This window comes from Colletotrichum higginsianum, chromosome 4 (assembly GCF_001672515.1).
Source record: "Colletotrichum higginsianum IMI 349063 chromosome 4, whole genome shotgun sequence".
In the NCBI taxonomy this organism is placed as follows: Eukaryota; Fungi; Ascomycota; class Sordariomycetes; order Glomerellales; family Glomerellaceae; genus Colletotrichum; species Colletotrichum higginsianum.
Window position 1 is genome coordinate 434,980 of NC_030957.1, and position 14,284 is coordinate 449,263.

Below are 14,284 nucleotides of genomic sequence, written 5' to 3' on the forward strand. Positions count from 1 at the left end.
TTTATGCAGATAAGGATTTTAAGAATATAGCCCCTTAGAATCTAGTCTCTATATTAATAATATAGAGGGCATTCTTCTCCCCTAGTCGTACAATATTTACAACTATCTTATAGTTAAAGTAGCTTTCGTCTTTTAGGGAGAACTTAAATTATCTAAGTACTAGGTTGTACAACTAGCAATAATAATAAAACCTCTAAATTTTTTCTAAAATAGTACAGTTAATATTATTGTACTTAGTGTTCTTTAAAAGTTAGTAAAGGCAATTTGTACAAGAGTATCCAAATTGTCTATAGAGGCATTAAAGTTATTCTTCAGTAAAGAATATACTTACCTCTATACAACTGAAATTAAAGAATAAGTAGCCCTATTTCTATATAATTAGAATAAGTAGTCTATTCTTTTATATAATAATATTGTCTACATTATTAAAGTATACTCTAAGTCTATTAGCATTATATAAGGAAAATAGGAAAAGTATTAGTGCATTTAGAATGTAGTACATTATACTCCTAAGGGGGTTCTCTATATTTATTGTCCCTATAAATGCAATTAATGTATTAGTACTAAATTGTACGTAAGTAGATCCTAAAACTTAGAATATCTTTATATAAGGGTATTCCCTTAAGTATACTAGTATTTAAGGTTTCCTAATAGTTGAAAACTTAATTGCACCTGTATTCTATAATTCTCCTTAGTATACTGCACTATAAGGGTTGTACAATAGGAATTAGCTTACTTCTAATATCTTTAGAGCTAAGAAGATATCTTCACCTATTATACAATAAAAGAAAGCTAGGGACATAAGGAAGATTAATACTTCCTTATCTCCTAAATTAATGTCTTAATTCTTATTATATAAGTCCTCAATAGAATTCTCTCTTTTAATATTTACTAAATATAAAGTAAAGTTGTTATATAGCTCCTAATAGAGAATAGTATATACCTAAAGGTATTAGTCTTTTGCACACTTGCATTTATTATCTATATAATTTGTAGACTAATAGCCTTCCTTCTTGCAGACAAAATATCTCTTATTACCTATATGAATAGGTCCTTACTTTACAAAAGGCTAGCTCTTCCCTCTATTGAATAGTTATCTAGGAGGACCTCTATTATACAGCTATTTAAAATATTCCTTATAGTTAGAAGTATACCTTCTATCTATAAAGTAGATATTGTACAAAGGTATCTTTTAGTTAAGGGCAACTTAGAGGGAAGCCCTAAAGTTTAAGAAGAACTCTTTGCACATATAGTCTACTTTAAGATTACTTAGAGTAGTCTTAAGTTTAAATACTCTTTAGTATACTTAAGTAACTTGCGTACAAAGTATAACTTTACTCTAGAATCTAGATCCAAGGGCTCATTATACAAGGGGTATCTTATTAAAAAGAGTTTCAAGTACCTCTATAAGTATCTTATTAGGATTCTCCTATCTAACTTATACAAAGGACATTATAGTCCAGTTAGCTTAATAGAGGCTATAGTTAATATTAGTATTAAAATGCTTATTTAGTATATTATACATTTTATTCTACCTCCTAGTAGAGCTAATATAATGCAAATAGAATTCTTCTATATAATCTTTAAGAATATTTAGAAATATAGTATAGTATTAATCCTCTGTAATATAGAATTATTAATAGAAGCTAATGAAAACCTTAGCCTTATTATATAAGATATTGTACAGCTTACTAATATAGTTTCTATCTTTCTACTATCCCTTTTAGAAAATAGATACTATACTTAATTCGCACAGTCTATTCTAAATTATGCACTTCAGTAGAAGGTTATAAATACTATCTCCTTAATAGAGAGGTATTATACAACTCTAAAATTGCAGGAAACTGTCAACCTCCCAAGTAAACCTTATTCCTAGGGGTATATTTTATACAGCTAATTGCTAATTTTAGACAATTAATTCTTAACTTATTTATATATTATATAAGTACTTAATAGAGTCTATTACTAATTCAGCTGCAGTCTAGAGAATAATTAGTTTAGAGTTTTAAATAGGTGTATTTGTAGTTATTAAAATCCATTCTAGAGTAATTGTCATATAAGGAGTAAATTACTTATCCTAAGTATTAAACTCCTGTAAAATTGCTTAAATTAAGTCTGTAATTTATTGTATTAAGCTCTATATAGAGTTAAAATAGAATCCCTTTAGTTTAAGGATTCGTACGAACTCTACCCTATAGAGTTAACTAATATAGTCCTACTAAGTTAATATCCAATAGTAAAAGTCTTCATATAGAGTTGTCTTCAATAAATCTTTTTCACTATTAATATAAAGGATCTCTATAATTATATATCCAATATATATAGTTAACTCCTCTTAGTTTAGTTCCTTACTAATATTAATTAAGTTACCCTAATATTTTAAATTTATTGCTTTCCTCTATATAATAAGTAGAATCTAGCTTTTAGTACTTATCTCTTTGTATGTAGGTAAGTAAGGTTCCTTCTCTTAAGTTTAACTCTATTAGCCTGCCTCTAATTCTTCTAAAGCAGCTATAGTAGTAATTGTATTATATTATACAGTATTAAGTTATTATTATTATCTTTTGTACTTTAGTATATACTACGTACTCTAAATATTGTACAATAGGGGTCTCTATCTAATTCTTACTAGAAAGTAATAATAGAGATTCTTTTTATATAATACTATAGTAGTAATCATCTTACTCCTAGTACTTAGTTCTTACTAAAAGGTAATAGTAAGTAGGAATAAGGAATTAGTACAAAATGTCTTGCACCTATTTATCTAATTCTTACTAGAAGGCAACAATAGGTAGAATTAAAGTATATTAATGTACAATATCTAGTACATTAATTCTTATCTCTTTACTCTTACTAATCTATAATTGCATAAAGTAATTTTATATAATTACTAAGTAATTACTAATTAGTATTAAATAGGCTTTATACATACATGCAGGTACTTAAAATGTAGAGTAAACTAAAGAATAATATTTATAACTATTCTTCCTAACTATAAGATTAGAGTTATATAAGACAGATATACTATTTTATTCAGCCTTAAGTTATTTAGGCTAAGCTAAGTAATAATTCCCCTATATATAAGTAAGTACTATACAATCCAGTCTATACACTCTACTCTAGATTTATAGGTATTGTACAGTTATATAATTGTATTATTCTAATAGTAGTAGTACTATTCCTATAAAAGTAAGTTAAATAGAAGAGAGTAATAAATATTAGTTTTAAATATAGTAATTTTTATATAATAGTATACTCTAAAGAGTTTAGGGAGTATTATATCCCCTCTAATTAAGTAACTTTATTACTTATACTTAAATTTATCTTTTACTATTTAGTTTTTATTTCTCTTAATTAAGCCTTAGCTACTTACTTTTTAGCTCTAATTATATTATTTATTTACTCTAAATCTAATATCTTAAATGCTTCTAGAAGGGGAGACTATTAAAAGTATACAGTATAATAAAGACTATAGTAGTATAGTAACTTAAAAGAAATACCTTAAACCTCTAAGGTAATATAAGATGCCTCTTTAATTAACTTAAGAAATTATTCTAATTAGGCTACTTTGAGTCTCTTAATTAGACTTCTTTCTAAATTAAAGGAGTAGACTTTTCTAATTATCTTATATTATTATATTTAAGGGTAAATTACAAAAAAGGCTTTTGTTTAATTTAGAGAATTTATATAAAAAGTTTAGTAAAAAGTAAATTGTATTATTATTTCTAAGTCTAATTAGCTTTATCCCCTTTTATCTTTTACTTAATTAAATTTAATTTATATAATACATCTTTAATTAGAGTTAAGAAAAGAAAAACTAATTAGACTAAATACTCTACCTTATTCTAATAGAAATTACTTACTATTATTAAAGGACTTAAGTATTAAGTTTACTACTTATAAGGACGATTAAATAAATTCCTTATTCTTATAAATTACTAAATACTAAAAGGAATTATTAATACTAGAATAGAGTAGTATAGCTTATAAGGGCTATAAGGAGGAAAGAATTATAGAATCTACTTAGCTTTTAGATTTTTAAATTTAATTATATATAATAGATAGAATTAGCCTAACTAAATAGTAGGACTTATTATTATTATTATAGTATAGAACTTAATTTTTATACTTTACTTATATTTTTAAGAGGACTTTACTTAATTAATTATAATCTATTTTACTTACTCTAAGTAAATTAAATTTAAGAATTAAAGCCTCTATCTATTAATATACAAATTTTAATAATTTAAGTACATAGGAGTAGAGCTTACTTTTACTTCTAGCCCTACTAATAGCTTAATAGTACTATATATTACTAGACTATCTTAGTAGAGGAGGTTATTTTAGTAAGTACTACTTTTGTATATATAGTTTATTCTAGTACTTTAGTAAAGAATCTCTTAAGGAGACTAACTTAATAAGTATATAAATTCCTAGAATTTAATTTTAATTTAAAGTAATATACTTATATAGTAAGCTGCAAATTATAGTAAGTTATATACTCTTTCTACTCTTCTAACCTTTTTATAAGTTAATTAAATTATAATATACAAAATTAATTAAAACTACTTATTACTCTCTTTCTTATTATTATTTTAAACTATTTTATAAATTTATATATTATATTTAGACTTTCTATAATTACTATATTATTATACGCATAGTTTAGTACTTTCTATATAATTCTCCTTCTAAAGGTTATTCTCTCCTCTAGTATTTATACTACTCTTTTCTACTTATAGTACTTCTACTTTAGTAGTATTAAGTAACTCTCTAAAATATAGTTAAGTCTTTTTTACCCTCTAGTACTTATTTAGTACTTTTATTCTTATATAAAGCTTATAATTCTTAATTTTAATAATAATAAGCTTATAAGCTAATTTACTAATACTTCTAATTTAGAAATTAATTACTTTATATATTAGTATTAGTAAGCTACTTTAATATACTTAAATCTTCTTTTTAAGAGAGAAAGTACTTTATATACTCTCTAGTACTATAATTAGTATTTTTATATTCTAGGAGCCTTACCTATTTAACTATAAGTTTAATAGTATTAGTATTTTTAGCTTAAAATTTAAGTAAAAAAGAATTACTTTAGAGTTAAAAAGTATAAAGCTTACTTATTTAAAATTAGCTTATATATTATTTATACTTCTTAAAGTAAAAAATACTACTTTAAAAGTAGGAAAGAAATTATTCTTAGTAATATATAAAATTTACATTTATATTATCTTTTTAATTTCCTTACTATATAAGTACTTTAAGAGGCTAAAGTACTTAATATTAAGAGGCTAGAGTTTATATAATAAATAGGAAAGTATATAAAGAGTAATAATACTTTATTTCTTATAGTATTTATTAAAGTTAATTAATTTATAACTTTTATAATTATTAAGAATTAAGAAGTAATAAGAATTCTTTATATAGGACTTTATACTCTAATTAAAGTACTTTAGCTAATTTAAGCTAATACTATTTATTATTTATTTATTTTTACTTAAATAAATATACTATATAGCTAGAAATTAGTTATTAGTATACTAGAAGAGAAAGTAATATTTACCCTTTATAATAATATATAAAAGTATTATTTAATTTTTTATATATATACTCTAAATAATAGAAACTTATTCCTAATTATTAAGCTACTTTATATAAAGCTTTCCCCTATAACGTACACGCATAGCGAGTCGGCCAACATAGCGAGCCGGCCACTCCTTATCGCTAGAAAAAGCCCCTTTTCTAACTATTTATTAAAAAGTAGATTCTTAACTAATAAAGACCTAGTTTTTAGTATTAGATAACGATAAGAGTTAGATTTTAAGAAATAATATTGTAGAAATTATTGTCTCTTCCTAACCCTAGGTTCTTAGTAATCCTCTTATCTAGAGGCCTAGATAAGAGGTAAGCTTAGTAATATAGGCTAGAAAGAGATAATAATTTTAATACTATTATTTCTTAAAATCTAACTCTTATCGTTATCTAATGCTAAAAACTAGGTCTTTATTAGTTAAGAATCTACTTTTTAATAAATAGTTAGAAAAGGGGCTTTTTCTAGCGATAAGGAGTGGCCGGCTCGCTATGTTGGCCGACTCGCTATGCGTGTACGTTAATATTAAAATTATATTTTTAATTTAAGAATAATATATATAATAAGTAAGTATACTAGATAAGTAAGTATACTACTCTCTTATTATACCTTAAAGCCTTTATTTTTAAGGAATTATTCTAATTATACTTATAGACTAATATATATATAGTCTAGTATATTAGCTTCAATAAGGGTTCTAAATATATATTAACTTTAATATAATTATCTAATAGCTACTTATAGCTATACTAAAGAGTTCTCTTATTTATACTCTACTTTAATATATTCTTAAGTTTATAGCCTAAATATAAATAATAAAAGTAATTAGAGACCTAACTTCAGTAGTTTTCAGCCTATTATACATTTTATAGAATTTTATAGTTTTTAAATAAGTAGATAAATTCTAATAGAATTCTAAAGAATAATACTTTAAAGTATAATAAGGGAGTAGTATACTTACTTATCTAGTATACTTACTTATTATATATATTATATTATATAAAGTTGTCTACTTATTAGAGTCTAGTATATATTCTATTGTATACATTTAAGAGTTTATTAGCTATTTCTTATATATCTTCTTATTATAGAGGGAATTCTTAATTAATTAATTAATAACTTATTTAATAATTACCTCCTCTTTAATTATAGTTATTTTTATTAAATTTAGTTATTTTTTACCTTATATAATGCATTCTATATATTAGTTATATAGTATTATTTAAGGGACCTTAAAGGTTAAAGCTACTTTTAAAATAAATATTTTTAGGTCTTTTTTAATAGTTTAAATAGTAAGAATAATGCAACTTTTAATTAAGGAGAATTATATATTTGTATGTAGAGGAAAGTTAGTATAAAAGTAAAAGAGGTAGAAGGGAAGGTAAAGTAGTAACTTACTATAACTAGTAACTTACTATATAGGTATATTATAGTAATTATAGAAAGACTAAAAATAATATATAAATATATTAAGTAGTTTAAAATACCTCTAAAGAAGAGAATAATAAGTAGTTTTAATTAATTTCCTATAATACTACTTAATTAACTTATATAAATAGTAAAAGAGTAAGTAGAAGTAAGTAACTTACTATAATAAGTAACTTACTATATATATATACATAAGTTATACAATTATATTATTCTAATAACTTTAATTATATTAGTATAGTAATATAGAGCTAGAAGAACTTTAATTTAGACTATATAGCCTTAGGGACTAAGGCTTAGGAGAGGGAGGCAATTATAAAGATTTAACTAGGCAATTAATTAGAGATATCTTAACTAGGGCGCATAGGCTACAACTACTCTCCTACACCTTAAAGGAGGATTCTATATGTAGTTAGAATCTTTAAGTAAAAGTTACATAATAGAGCTATACCTACCTTTTCTAATAGGACTCTACCTAGTTAAGTGCCTTTAGCTATACTCTTATAGTAGAGTAGAGGTAGCTAGAATAGAGGGGTAGCTAGAAAGAGGGTATATTAACTTACCTACTAACCTTAGTACTAATAAGCTATCTATTATATAACTATTATTACTATTATAAAGTTATATAAGATATCCTTAATAGATATAACCTCCTACCTTAGTAGACGCAATATAGATCCAAAAGGGGAATCAGGGTGTGGCAGGGCCGCACCCGCATTCCCCTTTTAGATCCATGTCGAGTCTGGTGGGTGGGTGGACGGCACAAGAGAGAGTTCATATCCCTGCCTTACAACACTAAACCGGCCCGCCCCCTAGAAGCCATCAAAATCTAGTGTCCCAGGGAGGCGGTGCGACGATCTCGCCAGGTCGAGCGATCCCTGTTTTATGCATATGCATATGTCGTGAAAACCATCCTCGATAGAAATCATTGGGAAGGTATAGTTCCTGAACCTAGTCAGCCCACCCCCCTTCCCCCCGGCATCGAACGAGAGTCATGAGCCACAGGTCTGCTCCGGTCTACAGCGTCTCGTTGTCGGCCGGACGCGAGTCTCTTGCCCGGTACACGGCCTTCGACCTCGTAGCTCCGCCCACGATGCGGAACTCGTCCGGTTCAGCCGCTCGGTTGAACTGGACCGAGGTGTCTTTGTCAGAAATAAAATGGACATAATTCTGCAAGTGGAATGCGTAGTGACTATCTCAAAGTCGACTACTGTTGAAGCTGTCGACTACGCGCCGTGTTCCTTTTCATTCTCCTTTTTGCCACGCACCTCTCTATCTCACGCTCTTCATCACACCTCTTTGCGATATTGATCGAAGGATCATCATGGCCGCCACGAAAGATAGACAGTTGTTTCGCCATCTCCTCAGATTGTCCCGGTTTGACAGATACAACCCCCTCTTCACCACCTTTGCCGGATGTAAGTGTGATGGCCAGCCCCCCCCCCCCCCCCCCCCCCCCCCACCCCTCCGGGGTTACACATTGGGCTCGTCGCTGACTGAACCTTTTCTTTACCCAGTATGGTCCACGCTCCTGGCCGGAGGCGCCAAGATGGCCGAGCAGCGCTCCGACATGTCGGTTGCCACCGTCTTCCAGCAGTGCGCCCTGTGCTTCGTTGCCTCGTACCTGTTCTGCGGCGCCGGCATGGTCTGGAACGATTGGATCGACCGCGACATCGATGCCAACGTGGCCCGGACAAAGGAGCGACCGCTGGCGTCCGGCAAGGTCACCGCGACCGAGGCCATGGTATGGATGGTGCTGCAGGCCGCTCTGTCCTGGGGCGTGCTGGAGGTGATGCTTGATGGCAAAGACGTGTAAGTGCTTTACGTCTCTTTTGTTCTCTGTGTCCCTCATCCTCCCCCTCTCTTCAACCAGTCATAATCACATCTCGGGTATAAACCTTTAATCTGACCTCTGTCTCTTGCAGGGCTAAACACTTTATACCCGTCGCCGCGGCCTCCGTCCTCTATCCCTTTGGCAAGCGGTCACTCGCCCGGATGCTCGGGATCTACCCGCAATACATCCTGGCCTTCACCATCGCCTGGCCCGCCGTCATAGGACGCGCCGCCATCTACGGCCAGTACGAGTCCTATGCCGAGACCCTGCGCCAGTGCCTCCCCCTCTGCACCATGGTCTTCTTCTGGACCATCTACCTGAACACGGCCTACAGCTACCAGGATGTGGTGGACGACCGGAAGCTGGGCGTGAACTCCTTCTACAATATCGCCGGGAAGCACATTCACCTCTTGCTCGTCGCCCTCGTCAGCCCTATCCTGGTGTGCCTGCCCATCTATCTTTTTGAGCTGCATTCTCTCTGGCTGTGGCTTAGTTGGATGGGGGTCTGGACCGCGTCCCTGGCACAACAGCTGGTGCAGTTCGACCCGAAGCAGCCTGCCAGCGGAGGATCCATTCATAGGAGCAACTTCATCCTGGGCATCTGGACGATTCTCGCCTGCGTTGTCCAGGTTTTTCTCACGGGCAGCGCGTGATTTGTCTCCATAGTCCGTAGATACCTTCTACCCAATGTGGATAAAAATCAACAATAGCTCGTGGAACAAATTTGGCGTCATCATGGTGATGCTTCTTTGTGTCAGGAAAGGTACATCCATCAACCAAATCAACCAAGCTCTCTGGCCAATTCTTCTGAACATGCAAATCCTACAATGAATTTTTTTTTTAAATGGTAAGGAAGTGTAGTCCCAAGGATATTCAGGTAGTTTAATGCGCCAAGGCTCCATTCTGGTGTCTTTGCCTTTTGTTGGGAACACCTAATGGACAATCGAACTGGCCAGTAAATCTGCCTGGTTAATATACCATTCACTTTTCTACCAAGTCATGATCAAAGCATTCAGCAGAGAAAACAGAAAATCTGATGAGAGCAAGCTTTTGTGTATTCCCCCATCCGGGGTGGAAAGGACTAAGACATATCGCCTCGCTACAGTTTCTCCAAGGCCCCCGTCCCCTTTACGGCCGCGGCCGTGATGTTCCACAGGTTGCGGGCAGCGACGGCATCCCGCGCCTTGGGCGACGGGGGTTTGATTCTGCCCGGTCCGTCGAGATAGCGCCCCTTCCACTGCTCGCTGTTCTCCCTGACCTCCCTGGCCGTCGCGGCGAACATGGTCGTGTCGGCGCCCTTGGCGGCGTCGGTGAACAGGAGCCAGACCAATGGCTGCGTGACGAGAGGCATGACATCGGCCGCTCCCTCTGTCCGGATGGTGCCGGGGTTGAGAGACAACGAGAGAATGCCGGCACCCTCCTCGTCCATGCGGCGCTGCAGTTCCGTCGCGAACAGGATGTTGGCCAGCTTGGACGTCCCGTATCGTTTCCCCTGGGCCAGGCGCGAGTCCTCCCAGCCAGGCCCGGCGCAAGGGTCGTCCAGGTCTTTGAGAGTGGTGAAGTGATTGTTGGCCGAGTGGTTGCGCTCTCCCGACGAGGACAGCTATAGGTCGCAAAGACACGTTTCGTTAGTTAACCCCCTCTTGACGATCTAGACTAGCAACGGCGACTTTGTCGGATGAGCTTACGGTGATGACCCGGACGTCCGACCCTTGTTGCGCCGCCGTCGCCTTGAGCAATGGCAGCAAGCAGTATGTCAAAGTCCAGTGGCCAATGTGGCTTTCCAGCAGTTAGCGTCTAATCCTTTCCGTGAAGTAACATGAGAGGATGTCTTACTTCACCGCCATTGTCATTTCGAACCCGTCGGCGGTTTTGACATAATTGTAAGGGTCAACACCAGCATTGTTTACTGTGATGGTGTCAGCGACGGCCTAGGATGCTTTCGCATACTCAGCGGGTGCAAGACTACCGAGTATGTCCAATCGTTCCGTCTTTGACATGAGGTCGCGTGCGGCATCGACAACTTGGGCCTGGCTGGACAAGTCCAGCGGCAACCAGACCAGCTTCTCTTGGGGAATGTCGGGGTTCTCCTCACGAAGACGCTTGATCGCCTCCTTTGCGCGGCTTTCCGATCGGGCTGCCAGATACACCTTGGCACCCTTCGCAGCTAGCTGCCTGACTGTATGGTAGCCTATTCCAGCACTGCTCCCGTAAGTCCAAACCGCGTGCGGGCTTCGTGGGGGGGGAGGGGGGAGGGGGCTGGCTGGTAGAGGCCAGAAAGGCAAGATGGTGCACTTACTTGCCTCCAGTCACCACGGCAACCTTGCCATGGAGGTCTGGTATCTGGGACGAGTCCCAGTCGCCGTCCCCAAATCCACTGAGGCTTTTCTTGAGGAATAGGATGCCCAGAGGTACGTAGAGGAACGTGCCGAAGAGAACGTCGACGGCTCGGACGCAGAGCCGGTGAGCCCACGCTGACAACATGCTTTTTGGTTCGCTGTTTGCTGGGGACGGAGACGAGAAGAGCGCAAAGTGTTGCGTGCAGCTCGCCGAATGGTTTTCGTGGTCGAATGGGGGGCCGGACGCAGGTTGTCCTGTCCACATGAAGACGCCGCTGGGCCTGGTCTAGGTGACGGGAATTGACTCTCTCGCGCTCCCCGCTATTGATTGGGCATGTAATGCGAAATGAGGAGGACATGGCCACAACCATGTGAAAAGCTCCAGCATATGTTCCCTTGGATTCTCCCGGCATACGGACTGCCTTGCGGGCCGAAGTGCCGGCAACGCTGAGTTCGCGATGTTCGGAGACGTTTTCTTGCCACATGACCGGCCCCCCCACCTACGGGCTGTCCGAGTCAGCGGTTAGAGAACTGAAGTGTACGATGTACACAGTCCACTCCATCAACTTGACTAGTTCACGTTAGATAGCAAGCCGTGGCCGCGATGCAAGGTTGATGCTACCCTGCGTTCTTGGCTTTCATAGTGTGGTAGGGGGCCGGCCCGGGGCAGAGACAAGCCAAGTTTGTAAGGGCATTAGCCAGTGTTTGTGGGCGGTGAGGGGGGCGGGAGGGGGGTGAGTTCAGACGAACAGATAGACATGAAGCCGTTGCAACCTTAAATCGGCTCATAAGACGCTAACCAAAAACCATCATGATGGCACCGGCAAACGGGCATCAACAGCTAGAGCGGACGGACGGATACGACGTTGTGCAAGGGGAGGGTAACCAGGTTTCCCCCTACTATGTACAGGTAGACGAGTTGACAAGGAGGAGTCAAGCTGCAGGGGTCACGGATGATCTCTCTACCGTTTAAACAGACGCCCCCATGCTCGAAGCTATTCCCCTGTCAATAGTTCTCCGGGATTCCGCAGCTCTCCGACCCATTGCTATATCCGATATAACCTTCAGTTCACGCAATGATCCATCAAAACCCTATGTTGGAACTCTTCGCCAGGTTATGGCCATGTCCTCGGTTCGCATTACATGCCCAATCCTGGACTCCATCTCATCTAGCTGGCCTATCCCGTCCCTTTTATCGGTGTTTGACCGATGCATATGTGGGTGCACCGAGGCGCGAGATCTATCCACACGCCCCAAGCTTACCGAGTGGTCATGATATCCCTGACGGATAGGACCGAAAGAAAAGCAAATATCACCGAGTCAGAGCTTGGAGGTAGCTGGCGACTAAACATGTAGCTTTAGACAGTCCTACCTGCACGCATGTGCCAGTTCTCGCCGATGGAACATTCGCCAACAGGGATGGATGCTCACTACCAGCAGTGCCGAAACCCATCACGCCTCTCCGTATCCTTCTCGGTCGTGAGGCAAGCCCTCCCCCCCCCAGGTGCTCTAGTTCACTGTTGAAGCCGTTTCTATAACAAGGCACTGTTGGATTTGGACCGACTTACTGCATTCTTGAAGATAACCGCAGAGCAAGATACCAGTAATCTACTAGGGAGACCAACTGGAACTGATACCGTTTTGTTCTGAATCCCCTTCCAAAATATCTGCTTCCAGCACACAATGTCCCCCGCAGAGATCATACGTCCAGCGGCCAAGGTCCAACTCATGGACTCCAAAGCCCATGGCAATAACCATGAAGAAGTACGTCCACTGTTCCGGAGTCGATGCCTTCCCGATAGACAATCCGTGGCATGGGCATTTTGTACTGACGTGAGGCACATTGTAAGATTATCCGCGCTCCCCTCAACTACCTCCTCGACTTGCCCGGCAAGGAAGTCAGGAGCAAGTTGATGTCGGCCTTCAACCAATGGCTCCGTATTCCCGAAGAGAAGCTAGAGGTCATCAAGCGCATTGTAATGCTTCTGCACAACGCATCCCTTCTGTATGTAACCCGTCTCGTTCCCAAGAACCCTGGGAACCGCTGACCGACCCCCTTCGTCCTGCAGACTAGACGACATCCAGGACTCCTCGACCCTCCGTCGTGGCCTGCCCGTATCGCACAGCATTTTCGGCATTGCTCAGACCATCAACGCCGCCAACTATGCCTTCTTCCTGGCGCAGCAGGAGATCCCCAAGCTGGAAGACCCTCGCGCGTTCGAAGTTTTTACCGAAGAGCTGCTCAACCTGCACCGCGGGCAGGGCATGGACATTTACTGGAGGGACGCCTCCATCTGCCCGACGGAGGAGGAGTATTTCACCATGGTCTCCAACAAGACGGGAGGCCTGTTCAGGCTGGCGGTGAGGCTCATGCAGCTGGCAAGCGAAAGTGACCGGTGAGTGGTCTTTGGGGTTTCGGACCCTTGAAGGGGGGGGGAAGGCGAAAGTGGACGATGCTGACACAGCCCGTGGCTCCTCTTCAAACAGAGACTACGTCCCTCTGGTGAACGTCATGGGTCTCATCTTCCAGGTGCGGGACGACTATCTCAACCTGCAGAGCACCGCCTACACCAAGAACAAGGGGTTCGGTGAGGACCTGACGGAGGGCAAGTTCTCGTTCCCCATCATCCACAGCATCCGCTCGAACCCGTCCAACATCCAGCTGTCCAGCATCCTCAAGCAGCGGACGACGGACGTCGACGTGAAGCTGTTCGCGGTCGCCTACATCGAGTCGACCGGCTCCTTTGAGCATTGCCGGAAGACGCTGGCGGAGCTGATGGCCCAGGCGAAGGCAATCATCGAGGGCATGGAGGGCGATTCTTCCGAGAGCTTGAGTGTGATGAACCAGATCTTGACGATGCTTGGGCTGGATGGAAACGAAGTACCTCGCTGAGGCGAGAAGTGTGTGGTTATCGATGCGGTATGGACGGCATTGTAGAGTATGAAATTGTGAATGACCATTGACGTTTAAATCTGACTGTCATCGGGCCTTGTGGTTCCCTTCCCTTGATACGAGTCATGTAGTAAGAAGTTGAATCGCTTACGAATCATCATCATCATCATTATCATACGTGAAGTTTGAAAGGCTTC

The 14,284-nt window shown here is 38.4% G+C and overlaps 3 protein-coding genes across 3 annotated transcripts; 2 read left to right on the forward strand and 1 right to left on the reverse strand.

The window, feature by feature from the left end:
- Positions 1 to 8,345: 8,345 nt before the first annotated feature.
- On the forward strand, positions 8,346 to 9,508 carry CH63R_05478 (UbiA prenyltransferase; the record flags this gene model as incomplete). Its single annotated transcript, XM_018300453.1, has 3 exons — positions 8,346 to 8,439; positions 8,539 to 8,833; positions 8,947 to 9,508. 3 exons carry the CDS (start codon positions 8,346 to 8,348, stop codon positions 9,506 to 9,508), a joined length of 951 nt encoding a protein of 316 aa, XP_018158303.1.
- A 446-nt stretch (positions 9,509 to 9,954) lies between these two features.
- Positions 9,955 to 11,459, reverse strand: CH63R_05479 (Short-chain dehydrogenase; the record flags this gene model as incomplete). The annotated part of the gene is made up of 5 exons (XM_018300454.1): positions 9,955 to 10,458; positions 10,544 to 10,634; positions 10,692 to 10,764; positions 10,825 to 11,057; positions 11,155 to 11,459. 5 exons carry the CDS (start codon positions 11,457 to 11,459, stop codon positions 9,955 to 9,957), a joined length of 1,206 nt encoding a protein of 401 aa, XP_018158304.1.
- Positions 11,460 to 12,877: 1,418 nt separating this feature from the next.
- CH63R_05480 (Polyprenyl synthetase) lies at positions 12,878 to 14,087 on the forward strand (the record flags this gene model as incomplete). The annotated part of the gene is made up of 4 exons (XM_018300455.1): positions 12,878 to 12,958; positions 13,045 to 13,199; positions 13,264 to 13,590; positions 13,682 to 14,087. The coding sequence occupies 4 exons, from the start codon at positions 12,878 to 12,880 to the stop codon at positions 14,085 to 14,087; spliced, it is 969 nt and encodes a 322-aa protein (XP_018158305.1).
- Positions 14,088 to 14,284: the final 197 nt, after the last annotated feature.